Source organism: Ascidia mentula, chromosome 4 (genome assembly GCF_947561715.1).
Source record: "Ascidia mentula chromosome 4, kaAscMent1.1, whole genome shotgun sequence".
NCBI classification, from domain to species: domain Eukaryota; kingdom Metazoa; phylum Chordata; class Ascidiacea; order Phlebobranchia; family Ascidiidae; genus Ascidia; species Ascidia mentula.
In genome coordinates this window covers 6,529,429-6,542,963 of record NC_138569.1, presented here as the reverse complement: position 1 = coordinate 6,542,963, position 13,535 = coordinate 6,529,429, and the positions used below count along the sequence as shown (strand labels likewise).

The following is a 13,535-nucleotide window of genomic DNA, read 5'->3' as shown; positions in this document are numbered from 1 at the left end:
CAGACACGTTTATTACTTAAGTAATCCCTTACTCACGATAAGTTAATATTGATATTTTGTTTGTCGATTTACTGATGCCACATCCAATATATACGCATGTGGCGCGACAAGAACAGGATGCAATATAGCGCATCGAAGTTATCCCTCTTAACATACGCCATGATTCTGTGAAGTGCACTCGGTATAGTTGGAGAGTAAACTAACTTAAGCATATGGCGTACGGGTGGTGTTGGAAAACTCCTACTGCATTGCAGCTACTAATCCTTGTCCCTTCGATAGCTCAGTTGGTAGAGCGGTGGACTGTAGTGGTTGCAATGCCTCAGAAATCCATAGGTCACTGGTTCAAATCCGGTTCGAAGGATTTTTTTTCTTTCGTTCCCACTGTATGCTGTGCACTTCAGTCACCACGTGTACATGTTTCTTGTGTAAACTTCTCATGTTTACATTTAAAAGTCGAGCGACGATCGGTAGGTAGTTAAACAAGTGGAGTGTAGCACATATCGTAGCGGATTATCGCCGTCAATATGTTAATATTTAACAATGGTAAAATATTCTCAACGCATTAGGCAAGCGAAGACACACCTGATCGAGTTTGAACAGCGCTGGCGGGAGACAATACGGTTATAGATCGTTAGGCTCCTGGCCGACTTGCCTCGACCCCCGACCCTCTGCTTGGTTCCATGAGTCAACAAATAAAAATGCAAAAACACATTATGCATCAAACGAGTATAGGATTGGTTTTTTATTCACGTTTTTTGTTATTTCTCGGCAACAAAGTGGGTAATGTGAGTGACCAGCATCCATCCAACAGCAGGAACAGGAAGTAATGCCGCGCTTCGAAGTTATTCCTCTTAACATATGCCGTGATCCTGTGAAGTGCACTCGAAATAATTGCAGAGCAAACTAGCTTAAGCATATGGCGTACGGGTGGTGTTGGAAAACTCCTACTGCTTTGTAGCTGATAATCCTTGTCCCTTCGATAGCTCAGTTGGTAGAGCGGTGGACTGTAGTGGTTGCGAACCTCAGAAATCCATAGGTCACTGGTTCAAATCCGGTTCGAAGGACTTCTTTTTTCGATTGAATCGCATGTTTTGCACTATCATCATGCGAGTGCATCAATGTCTTATGGTAGTTTTGTTTGAGCCTAATGGTAGGAATATATCCTTTGGATCGTTTAGAACATTGAGAGTTTAGTAAGTTTGAATGACGTAACTCGATTGTTTTTAAATTCACAGTCAATAGATTTATTAATACTGCCCATTCGAAATTTTGACCATTTTCAACGTCTCTGTCGTTTAAGGTCAATGGAGAACTTGGAAGCAGATGTTGTCAAATTACGCAAAGCGAAGAAACAGGCAGTTCGCGAAATCCAAAAACTTCAAGAATCCCTCACAGATCCTCTAGAAATCAAACTTCGCAGCGATAAAGTTCTCGACCAAGCGGTAGATTTGTGTTTACTTTAATAGGGATAAATTGCTTATAACGCCAACAGCAGCACTTCTATGTTAATTCACGAAATGCAGAGATGTTACAGCTTAAAATAATAGAGAACAACCTATTCTATCGCCAAAGACACCCAGTTACTGATAGCACCATCCCCCCTCGTCACAGCACTTATATATAATCAATACCACAATTGTTTCTATTTGAAAAAGAAACTGACGATGCTTACATAAGCGAAATCGATTTTTTTACAAATAAATCTGCTGACTTCAATCTGAGCCCTGTTGCTTCATGATATATACCACAATTGTATTGTGCAACATGTATATTTCGCTTACTCCTTTTTCGGTGAAATCAGATGCTTGATGTAAAGCATATTCAGCATTTTTTTAAGAAATGTGTTTTTCCCCCACTTTCTCATTCTATAATTCATGATTTTTCAAACTGTGTTCCGGAATCTGCTGTCGAAAGTTTTACTAATTGACAATAGTTGGCAAAAAAACTTCGACATGTGTTGTGTAAAAAAAATCATAAACAGGTGTGCCGTGATCCAAAAACGTTTGATTACAACTGCTCTAATCGAATCATATTACGTTATTTCTACCGATGTGATTCCACTCTCCCATGCACTGGACTCAGTTTTTCTTTTTATTTGTACATTCTTTCCTTCAAAACGTTTTGTTTCATTTTTTTTAGTTGGAAAGGGGGATTCACCGACCTGCAAACTACGGAGGAGGGAATACCCCCATAAGCAAACACACCGACCTATTAAAAGATGACAACGACAAGCTCTGATAAACAATCTGTGTAATTTCTTCATTGTAACTGTCTTTGTTGTCTTCACTGTGTCCGTTCAATTGTTTGTTTTTATGCCGTGAACCGGAATATAAAAATCTCGCAACAGGGCGAAAACCACCTGGCTGTAAACGGGTCAAAATATTTCGTACCCCAGTATTGTGGGAAAAAACTAAATATGAACATCCAGAAAGTTGCCAAGATTGCGTTTTTGTAAAAAAAAATGCAATGGCTCCACGTGGTATGGAATTTCCAGCAATAAAACAAACAAAAAGAATTTATATAATTTCGAAGTTGTGCATTTTGACGCCAATCTTTCGGATTGAAATTGCGTGTGGTCTCCCGAGCCTTTTTGACTGAATGACGACTGAAGAACCCTGACTTGCATAAAAACCAAACTTGCAAGAGTGCAAAATAGGAATGGAACGAAAAGATCCCGTAAACACCAAAACAGCAGCCAGTGACACTTGGATGCAAATTAGCATGTTGGTTTATTAAAGCGAAAAAATAAAAAAACACGGTAAACACCTTTAGCAGTATGACGTCACAAGAGGTAGGTTTGCTCTACTTTGTTGGAAATGACTTGGATGTGGTTTCGGCGGCAAAGGAAGCACAAGTAGCTGGTTTGAAAGGTTAAAATGTCGGCAAATTAGTTGTGTGATCTGCATGCTTACCGACAACTTGACGAAACATCACAATCGACAAAAAACGTAGATAAATCATGCGTATGAAGATGAGGATTTGGATGAAAATAAAATGGTATTGATTATCAATTGCTCTCAGCAAAAGTTGCAATACTTTTCGACACTTGTTGTTAATATGAGTGTGGCACATATGGTGCTTTGGTCTCGCGGTAAATGTACACTAAAGCGTTTGCAATTGCCGAAATACAGAAAAACACTCGTTGTTTTTGCGTCATGCAAATTGGATTGAGCATTTGGGTGCAACAAGTGAATTCAACCTTGTATGGGCTGTTAACCGCAAGTTCAAAGAACATAATTTTACAATTGAGATTTACTATGCATTACACAGGGGAACAAATTTATCCCATTTTTCAACCAACTCTACGACACTAAAGGACTGATTAGATTGGCCAGCCATGTGGAGAATTAAAATTATTCATGCAATTTTTGCGATTAGTTGGTGTGCGATTGATTAACTAGCTATTTTGAGTAAGCTGTAAGGCAATATTTTCACCCATGAGATTGTCACCCAGTGCTCTGTAGCGCCCACGGGCGTCAGTCTGTCAACACATATAAAAGCAAAACAAAGTGTGTATAACGAATTCGTTAAAATTGCAATAACAGTTGAGCAACTTCTTAATTTCTAACCCAAAAGATAAGATAGTTGCATTTAATGTAAGCCTACGTTGGTTTGTGATGAACTGAACGAACGTCGATGTACAATACATGTCTGAAAGTTTGATAGTGCTACATTAAACCACGTGTCGACATTCTCCCAACGTTTAAAAACACTGTATAGGTCGTTTAACACTTGATACACACGCGTAAACAATACGACAGAACACCAACACACTTTTGCTTTGAGCGCATACGCAGTTGAATTATTCAACCTGCAGCCACTTGGTGGCGCAAAGCATTGCCAAAATGACGTCAGTGACCTGACGTCACTTGTGCGTAGGCTAGCAAGAGGAATGTAGACATGAGGTAGGCGGTGGCAGAATACAGATAGCGCATATTGTTTACATCACCAGAACTTGTACCTGTGGATGTGGGTTCAGTACCCTCTGTGTAATGCCAGCCCATGGATTTTTGCACAGCCAGCTTCCACTTGGCGTAATGTGACGATATTTCTGCGACAAAGACATGAGTTTTTTTTTAAACTGGCCGGAGTTGGGTTTCACCAATGCAAGACTGAGGCCAGAATGCCGGAGTTAATTAGGAATGATTGTAAAGCGTCTGTACAATGTCATTAGCTTTTTAATTCCAATTGTACTCATTATTCTCCTTTCGAAACAAAATGTAAACATGCTTGAAGCACAATCGATCAGCAACACATTTTGATTCCAAGCTGTTTTCTAACACGCAGTGTAAAAAATGTTTCAAAAACACACACAGCACAAAAACAAAAGTTTGTAACTAAGTTCATCCAACATTCTACTCACGGTCTTCGGATACTGTGGGCTCGAATCGTTCGAATGTCACACTAGTGAGGTCGTCTGGCTTCAGACTCCAAACACCACAAGCTTTACCGGCGGCCATCGCAGCTCCAAGTGCTGTTGATTCTGGCATGGAAGGTTTCACTGCACCAAAACACAATTTATAAGTTATATTCCAGGAGGCAAAAACCCATTTTGCTTTAGTTTTTATAAACGTGAATTTAAAAATTTTTTAATGTGACTTAAAAACGTTTTCTTTCGCTTGTTTAGTTGCATTTCTGTCAATCTGTGTCTGTATAGAAATCATTTCGATTATGTTTCGATTTCACATAAACACCATAGGAGCGGCAGTACAAAGAAAACACAAACAGAAAATATAAATATTTTTACATTGAACCAAAACAACCTCCTATGATTTTAAATAGCAGAATGGCCTTGTTTGAACCTACAATTAATCAATCTATGAACTTTTTTAAAACATGCCGTCAGCAGGTTATCGAATACACCTGTGCGATATTACTGCATACCGAAAACACGTGTTCGACCAGTGATGGTTGAGAACAACTTACACACAGTACACCCCAGTATGTTTGCTTGCAGTTGCATCAGCAGTTTATTGTTCGTCATTCCTCCGTCAACTTGCAACGTTCCCGCTATAGGGGACTTACCCTCTTCAGCTACGTCACGCGCGTCTTGTCGCATGGATTCGATTATCTGAGAAAAGGGAATTATGGGGTTGGATCCTGCTTCAAACGAATACGATTATTGGCTTGTTGTGTGTTGAGTGGGTGAATATTATACGATAGTTTATCTGCCATACTATAAAGGCCTGTCCGTTAAAATAACGCCTTTGCCAAACCGATCTGTGAGCTGTAAAATGTTGCCAACCCCTGGTACACTGCGTTGCCAAGCAACACTGATTACAATTGTTCATGCATAAAAAAAAACTAAACCACTTTATTTCTGATAAAAAAAATCCTTACTGACGTACACATTCAAATCCAATCCTTTAAAAGCCTGTAGGTGTTTACATAAAGTGTCTTAAAAGTGCACGGGGATCCCTTTTATACCCATCCACAAGAGCTCACCTCTCTGGTTTGAAAGCAAACCGCTTCGAGTGCAGCGTAGGCGATATGAGCTTTGGTTGTCCACTGCGTAATTCCACACACGGTTCCACGAGCATCTGCTCGCCAGTAGGGGGCGTAAAGTCCGGAGAACGCGGGAACAAAGACGACTTCACCAGAACCTCCAGCGCTGCTCGCAAGTTCCTCTGGAAATGGATTGCAAAATAAATTTTTATATTACTTCTATGGTCTATAAATTCGCGTGTCCGTTGAGCAAGCCATAGTCGAACTGAATAGTTAATTGACACCAGAACGAGAATCCTTAAAAGTAAAGCCGATCGCGATTGCGTCACGTATAAACATTTTGCGATTACCATATGAAAGCTGACCATTGGAAACGGGCGTGTGGGTATTATTAAACTATTTTACCGATATCTGCACTCTCTTTGATGATTCCAAGGTTATCTCGCAACCAGCGAACTAAACCTCCAGCCACAGCTATCGAGCCCTGCAATGAAAACAAAGGGCTTAATACAATCGTAACAATGGTGCAAGTATGACGTCACTTTAATTCGTTATCAATGATATATTTTATAATAAAAGGTAGAAGATAATATTAAGCCAAAGCGAATCGAACTTTTATGGCTCGCACGAGTTGCTATGGCTGTTCGGAACAGGCATCTTTTTACGAATCGTCCGACGCGACTGCATACAACCTGAATAACACAACACAGAACACACACTTATGTATCACATAGGTCAGTACCTCTAGAGCGTAGTAAGTGGGCTCATCCTTTCCAAGCTTGTACGCCACAGTGGTCAAAAGACCATGTTTTGAAGGGATTGGTCGCTTTCCAGTGTTTTGCAGCAAAAAGCAGCCAGTGCCTGCAAGTGAAGTTTTTCTTGCTGAATTTTCAATTAAAGGTTGTGGCTTGTGGGTACCACTAATCAAAGCGCACATACATCTCTTCCCATACAAACGGATTTTTCATAAAAAAACAACCTTTTTTGGTAATCACTGAACAAAATTTTAAAACTCACTCGCACTGTGGAGTCTACAAGCGGATACCAAACACAAGCTTGCTGGTAAAGGTTACGATGACCAGATAACAACTTACCATACGTGTTCTTGGCATCTCCCGGCGCAAAACACATGTGGCCAACTAGAGCAGCGTGCTGATCACCCAAACACTACAACACCAACGTACACCGGTCGATTGAGGTTCATCTTATTACATATGTCAACATACATGACCGAAAGCTTCTATTCACGTAACTTACCCCGCATAGAGAAACACCCTTGAGAACCCCTTCGCACTGCAACGTTGAATAAAACACTTGTTAGATGGTAACCATAAAAGGGATTTTCCGCTTGAAGTAAACATACCATATCGCCGTAATGTTCCGCACTGCTGCACACTTTGGGCAAAACAGATTTCGGAATGCCGAAGAAGTCTAGGAGTTCGGTATCCCACTGTTGTGTTCTGATGTTAAAGAGCATTGTACGTGAAGCGTTAGTGATATCAGTTACATGATTTCCACCACCCTTCGCTCCCCCTGTCAGATTCTTTGCAAAGATAAACATAACAATATATGTACACACAATTAGAGATATAGGTAAACTTTGTTGTGTGCAATGTGTCTGGCAAGAATTTGAATCGAGAGATAGAATGGTACTTATGCAAATGTTTCAAACACTGCACTATGTTCATATTCAGTGCTGGTGTTTGGAACTTGTTTGCATTAGTACCATTCTTTTTAGCAGATTTCTAGAGCTCTGTGGCATTTATAACTAAAGATAATAAGAACTGGAATCTTGTTTTGAAAGGCCACTTTTACATATAAAAACAAACCAAAATTAACATTAAATTTTAGGGCTGCTAACAAGTATCTTAAACCAAATCAACTAAGAATGCCTTACCCAGAGCAACCAGGAATCTATTGTTCCAAATATTGCAGATCCATCGTCAATTGCCTTGCGGACATCTGGTCTGTTGTCCATCAACCATCGCAGTTTGACTGCTGAGAAGTAAGTGCTGATGGGAAGACCACAGTATTTCTGACACAAAAATACAACAATCCTAACGATTTAACTCCACAAAATCAAAATATGTGCGTAACAAGTATCTTTTTTAGTTTGTACCTAAAATGTACATTGCAACCGCGAGTAAAATTTTACAATACTACACATTTTGCTGCACACTGAGACCTTATTAAACAAAAAAAACTATCATAAGTTGTCTGAGTCAGAAACGAACAGACCCACAATGATTACTGGTAAGAACGAAGCAAACCTTCAAGTAATCCTGGCTTTGGTTGGGAGTCTTTGCAATCAACTGGTCAACTGTTGATTGTGTTCTGTTGTCACACCAAACTGAAACACAATTTCAGCTGTGATTTTTTTATGAAATATGCATCATGAAATGCGCGAGACGATTTGTGTCTATTGTTCATGCGTAAACTCGTGTAAAATAAAAGTAATTTCATTTTATTTGTACCTATGGCATTGTGCAATGGCTGTCCTGATGATTTGTCCCAAACGACTGTTGTTTCTCTTTGGTTTGTAATCCCAATTGCTGTAGAAAAGTTTGGTTTGTTTTAAAATCCTTTCATGCTTCTTGTTATCTAATATTATTGATTTACCTTTAATTGATGACAATGGTATGTTCATTTTTGACAAGTTTTGAGTTGTTTTTTCAATACATTCATGAACTGACCGTAGAATCTCAATGGGATCTTCTTCAACCCATCTGAAACACAACAGCATCACCCATGAGTAAAATTATTTCCAATATGTTATTTATTAAATTTTTAGTCATGTCATCTGCAACGCATGTCACTAATAGTTTTGGTATACTACTTTTACACTATGGCTGACGTTTGTAACAGTACAAACATGAGACTCTAAACATGATTACATGGAGGAAGTGACGTAATAATATACAATGTTTGTCAACCATATTTATTCCCTTTTGTGGCCAGCAACAATATGACGTCATAAGTTTGAAATATGATGTATTTCACTATTCCTTTCATAGTGTTCAACAAAACAAAAACAGACAACACAAGGTTTAAGAAACAGCCAGTCTACTTAACTAACCCTTCATTGGGAAAGAGTTGTGTCACTTCTACTTGATGATAACTTAACAACTCGGCTGTTTTGGCGTTGAATACCTGTAAACCAAATAACAGTTATATATTTCACACTGCGAGAAAACAGTTCGATGCAACAAAACAACAAGAATGCAGCAAGACAAACTACATGGCATTAACACTTATCAGTGTGTACCTCAGACTTTTATTACTTTTGTATGTATTAAAATTAGTCCAAATTACAATATGTCAGGTACAGTTTCCTAACTTTTTGCCACAAAACAAAATAATGATACAAACTTTAACTTACTGAAGTTTTTATGCAATCCTGTGTACTTTAAGTAATATAATTGTCTTAAAACTGGGACATAAACAGACAAAAATACACGATTTACCAAAAATCTTGTGCTGCTTGTACCCTGGTCAACTGCCCCAACAAGATTATCTTCCATTTTATAAAATACACATCAAGTGGATCTTTAAAGTAATTTATCTACTTCCTAAACAGAGGAGAAGCGAAGTATTAGCAGAAATGCAAAAGTAGTGGGAACAATAATATACATGAATTATAAAATTATTAACAATGGAACACATTTAAACATTCAATTGCTACTTATTTCAATTCCAAATTCAATTGAAGGCATGGTTAATTTTATATGTTGCAAATACTGCAGGCTTATAAGGAAAATAATGCACAAATTTGTAGTTATTTAGTGATGAAACAAGTTCAAATATATTATAGCTTCAAAATTGATCAGAACCAAAATAAAAAAAAACTATAGCACCATATATTTACATTGCAACCAAACATTTATTTCTAATTGTTTAAATGACCTGTCAAAGTAAATTTTCCATTATTGATTACAACAAAAAGCATGGACCAATTCAAACATTAAATTTCCACTGACTTAAACTACAAAACATATTGAAGACATTATCAGGCATTTACTTAGGAGGTTCACTTAACAGAAAGAAATGGAATACAACATAAAACACCAACTACCAAAAAACAGAACACATCAAGAGAAATTTGCACACTTTTGAAAGCGGATGAACTTTGCAGAGAGCAATATTTACAAAATCATAACTTGGTTCCCAACTCCAAAATTCTTACTTGTTATAAAAATGTGTGTATTACAATATCAAGGCAGTGCACTTAGTCAACAGGCCAGCATAGTTTTTGTACAAAGGGTTTAGGAGAGTCACAATATTAGGCTTCGATCAGAGGCTGGTCATCTTGTTCAGTTGGAGGGGCACTAACAGATGGAGGGTTGTTCACAACAACCGGAGCTTGCATCATCACATTTTGACCAAGCACTGGAAGTTGTGACTGCATGTTGGGAACCATTTCAGGATGTTTAATTGGGACCATAAGGAATGGCTTCATGTCACCGCCAGCTCCACTTGGTGCATACACAATCTGACTGCCAGGTACAAGTGGTGTGGGTTGAGTTAAAGGACTGGGCTCAGGTTTGGGTTGCTTAGTTTCCAGAACATCCGCCATATAGTCAGGTGATGGGTCACAGCAAGCACTGCGACATGACAATGCACCAAGAAATGCAAACAAAATCATCTCAACCAAACCAAGGACTGCCAAAAAGGCATTGCATCCCAGCAGATAATAACGATATATTCCTGAGTAGGAGCAATGCACGGCACCCAAGATGCCCACAACTAATTGAAGGCAAGCAAATGTGGCTGAGAGGGTTGACAAGACCATAAGGGCCACAATATAAGGTGGGCTTCTGGGTTTAACAGCTTTAATTCCAACTATAGAAGAAGCTCCATAGAGAATGCCACACCATGCACCAGTGGCCATATAGGCTGGATTAATGGGACCACAACCATAAGAATAATGCTGATTGATAATAGCAAGCACAAGAAGGCCAACTCCAGTGATGAACGATAGCTTAGCTAATACTAATGCTGCTATGGAAAGGCCCAGAACTTTCTTGTGAGCAAAACTTTTGTTTATTGAATTGGTAATGGCAGGGCGATTTGCCAGCATTGGTTCTCTGTCATCAGAATTCATTTTAATCCTTTCGTGTTACTATTAAAATTTCCTGTGATGAATTCATCAAAAAAAATTATTTTAACATAAAACAGTACTATAATTTTTCTATTCCTTGGGTAGATATAGTTTATCCTGTGCGCTTTAAGTTCAAACACTGCGTTATAATTAGCAAAGGAATCCTCGCTTTGGTACGTGTTTCTAAAACCATCATTTTTGTTTTCGTGTCTCAATGTTAAACGTCGACAATTTGGCAAATTAACGTTGTAGAAGCAATATTTTGTAGTCTTGACAAAAGGCAACACATGATTAATTACAAACACTTGTTTTCAAGAGTATTATGCTAAGAATATTATGATAACTGGAGCCCGAAAAATATACAAACAAAGAGAATACATAAAATTATTGTATTGTAGCTTTTACTATTGCTACCAGTTATATTTCAATTCAAAATAAACTGATCTTGTGGCATACAATTAACGTACTGTATTCTTCCAATGTTTCGTTAGCCATACTGCCCGGCTTGACAGACGAAACATCCGAAGAAGACAGTAGTTTATACGTTTAATTTTATACCAGAAGATCAGTCTATTTTAAATTAAAATCATTGTGTTTAGTCTGACGTTTTCACAAAAGTGGCACTTAAGTTGTACAGGTTCGAATCCTTGTCATTTTAGAACTGAAGATGCTTATTTAGCGAAACATGTATTCTTGAAAATAAATGCGTTGACATCAGGCTATTTGATATTGTAATTTTGTAAAGGTTCGAATACTGCCCGGACTTTCTTGTGGCCATTCGCAGCAAGCAATCGGTGCCAAAAAACACAAACAGATTTTCATGAAAAGTCCTTTGGTTGGAGAATTAATGTATTTAGAAACTCTCTAAACCAGGAAACGTGTATGTAGGCTACTTTGCGGAGTAATTTTTAAATAGCAAATATACGATACAAGCAAAGTAAACGTTATTCCATCAAATTTCAGTCTGCTTGCACAATAAATTATCCGGAATATTCAACATATTATTACATTCTTCGAAAAAGTTCAACGAAACTTTTTCCACATCTTTTTATTGCAATAGTAAGCAAAAGTACAAGATCAGGTCATCATTAGGCTACATTAAATATGAAACTCTTCCATGAGGTTTACGCTTCCGGCAATTGCGACAATGTAAGTGAGTGTTGGAGGAATTGTTTTCGACATAAATTAAAATTACTACAGAGATCTAAATTAATAACCATTACCACATAATGTTTGACTTTTCTATCGCTTTCGAAATAAAACAATGTTAAGGCGAAATTAATAAGTCACAGTTTCATCATATAAGTTATCAATTTTTAGATTTTTATTTGCAGTCGGCGGCAAAAACACATGCTCAATTGATTTAAACGTAACATCGCCTATATGCTATTTCAAAGTCTAGCCTACCACAGAAGTAGCCAAAACATGACAGCGGATAAAAAAACAGTTGCCAAAGCAAACACCGTATAAAGCTCTCGGCTTATTTGAAGTATTGCTGGGTTTTCTGCTGCTTCCTCGAATGCTTTCCCCCCAATATTCTTGTGCGGAAATGGAGTGTCGGGTATTTTAGCACCCAGGAACTTGCAAAGCGGCTCCCAACCGTCCTTAACGTCCATCACCAGAAGTTTGTCTTTTGGGGCTCTCTGCGACATACAAGTGACTGGGAACTCAGTAAAATGATTACGAGGTGAGCGAAACTAATTGGGATTGTGGGAACAAATCACCACGACCATAACATGGAAAGCAAAAACATTCTTGCGTTTCATTTTAAACCACTTTTGGGCTATAGGCACTTTTTCGTGTTTAATTATTAGCGCCAAGATACAGCTGTGGGCATGCCGCAAATTCATGGTGAATATTTATTGTAACACTTACTTGTTGAACGTAACAGTTATGTTGTCGAAATTTGAGTCGCATTATTCTTTCAATGGATTTGAGGTCTCTCAAGACTGAAGTTATAGGCATTGAAAACCCCACCAAAACTACAATCAATAAGTACCAGTTAGTTTTTAAAGCAAAATACTAAAACATAAGTTATATGTTTTACGGGCGTTCGACATGTGACTGTAATATGATCTTCCTGTTGGGGTGATCATGCTCGCCAATCGGAAAAGAGACCATTCGTTCATTTCGCGTATTTGGTGCAAAACGCTGCTGTGCCACGCATCTTCATCTCGTGTCATCAAAATGATCTGAACATATATGAATATCATATTGTCTCGGTTTAACACTGCATAATTATATTTCGTGAAATAGGTTTTCAGGCTTCGCAGCCCGGCTGGATCAGACAATTTTTCCAGACAAGCCGGAGCGAGGTTTGAAATATCAAGGTCCCGGTGAGGTTTGGACTCACGATCCTGGGCTAATCAGGCCAGGATGACTGATCCAGCTAGACTGCAATGCCTGCGCTGTAAAGCCTACAACCTAAGGAACAGATACCATAGCTGTGATCGCCAATACTGCGTTTCGTGAAATGCGTTAATATTATAATTCCAGTTCAATCAAACATATCTTACCAACTTATAACGGAAACCTTAGCTTTGAAGCACAGAGACAATTTCACATCGGACTGAACACATGCCTACGTGACTTTTCTACCGCATGGTGCATGCAATATCAGTTGGGTATACTTATTGTAATTTGTTACTAATTTTAACTTTTTCGTACTTTGGCATCGGGAAATGCTTCGTAGATTAGTTCCCAGAAGAAGTTCGCCGGGGTATCTACGACTACATCTATGTCCTTGTACATATTCTGAAACAGTTTATTGTTTCCGCCTGTTTCAAATATCTCCTTCCATTCCTTGTTATGGCAGTAAGCGTGTTCCAAAAAGTCGTACACATTATATCCAAGTTTTGTTAAAGCTGCGTTCATAGACTTGGTGCCTGTTTTCGACAATCCAGCAACAATAATCTTCATATTGCCTGCCCTTTCTCCAGCGTTAACTTGCAGAAATTGGGTCAGAACAAACGCTGTCTGGGTTAATAATTGT

The 13,535-nt window shown here is 38.4% G+C and overlaps 4 protein-coding genes and 2 non-coding genes across 6 annotated transcripts in view; 3 read left to right on the top strand and 3 right to left on the bottom strand.

The window, feature by feature from the left end:
* LOC145899791 (protein FAM227B-like) overlaps positions 1 to 2,548 on the top strand; it is a 38,689-nt gene extending 36,141 nt beyond the window's left edge. The window contains exons 14-15 of the mRNA XM_082988702.1: positions 1,301 to 1,442; positions 2,140 to 2,548. Of these exons, the coding sequence (XP_082844828.1) occupies positions 1,301 to 1,442; positions 2,140 to 2,238 (241 nt within the window). The 3' untranslated portion in view covers positions 2,239 to 2,548. The remainder of the gene's footprint in view (positions 1 to 1,300; positions 1,443 to 2,139) is intronic.
* Trnay-gua (transfer RNA tyrosine (anticodon GUA)) lies at positions 270 to 361 on the top strand. The gene is given in 2 exon segments: positions 270 to 306; positions 326 to 361. It is a non-coding gene; the product is annotated as a tRNA-Tyr (tRNA).
* On the top strand, positions 974 to 1,064 carry Trnay-gua (transfer RNA tyrosine (anticodon GUA)). Its single transcript is given in 2 exon segments — positions 974 to 1,010; positions 1,029 to 1,064. It is a non-coding gene; the product is annotated as a tRNA-Tyr (tRNA).
* Positions 2,549 to 2,716: 168 nt separating the features above from the next.
* LOC145899792 (glycerol kinase-like) lies at positions 2,717 to 9,016 on the bottom strand. Its single transcript, XM_082988703.1, has 15 exons — positions 8,910 to 9,016; positions 8,522 to 8,595; positions 8,065 to 8,171; positions 7,920 to 7,997; positions 7,716 to 7,795; positions 7,343 to 7,480; positions 6,809 to 6,988; positions 6,703 to 6,738; positions 6,540 to 6,612; positions 6,188 to 6,306; positions 5,851 to 5,929; positions 5,446 to 5,627; positions 4,927 to 5,071; positions 4,364 to 4,501; positions 2,717 to 4,051 (listed from the first exon to the last, which is right to left on the bottom strand). The coding sequence occupies exons 1-15, from the start codon at positions 8,964 to 8,966 to the stop codon at positions 3,852 to 3,854; spliced, it is 1,686 nt and encodes a 561-aa protein (XP_082844829.1). The 5' UTR covers positions 8,967 to 9,016; the 3' UTR covers positions 2,717 to 3,851.
* A 21-nt stretch (positions 9,017 to 9,037) lies between these two features.
* LOC145899798 (uncharacterized) lies at positions 9,038 to 10,576 on the bottom strand. Its single transcript, XM_082988710.1, has one exon. It carries the CDS (start codon positions 10,544 to 10,546, stop codon positions 9,725 to 9,727), a length of 822 nt encoding a protein of 273 aa, XP_082844836.1. The 5' UTR covers positions 10,547 to 10,576; the 3' UTR covers positions 9,038 to 9,724.
* Positions 10,577 to 11,946: 1,370 nt separating this feature from the next.
* On the bottom strand, positions 11,947 to 13,462 carry LOC145897933 (uncharacterized). The gene is made up of 4 exons (XM_082986384.1): positions 13,211 to 13,462; positions 12,591 to 12,735; positions 12,419 to 12,525; positions 11,947 to 12,186 (listed from the first exon to the last, which is right to left on the bottom strand). Exons 1-4 carry the CDS (start codon positions 13,460 to 13,462, stop codon positions 11,947 to 11,949), a joined length of 744 nt encoding a protein of 247 aa, XP_082842510.1.
* Between the last annotated feature and the right edge of the window lie 73 nt (positions 13,463 to 13,535).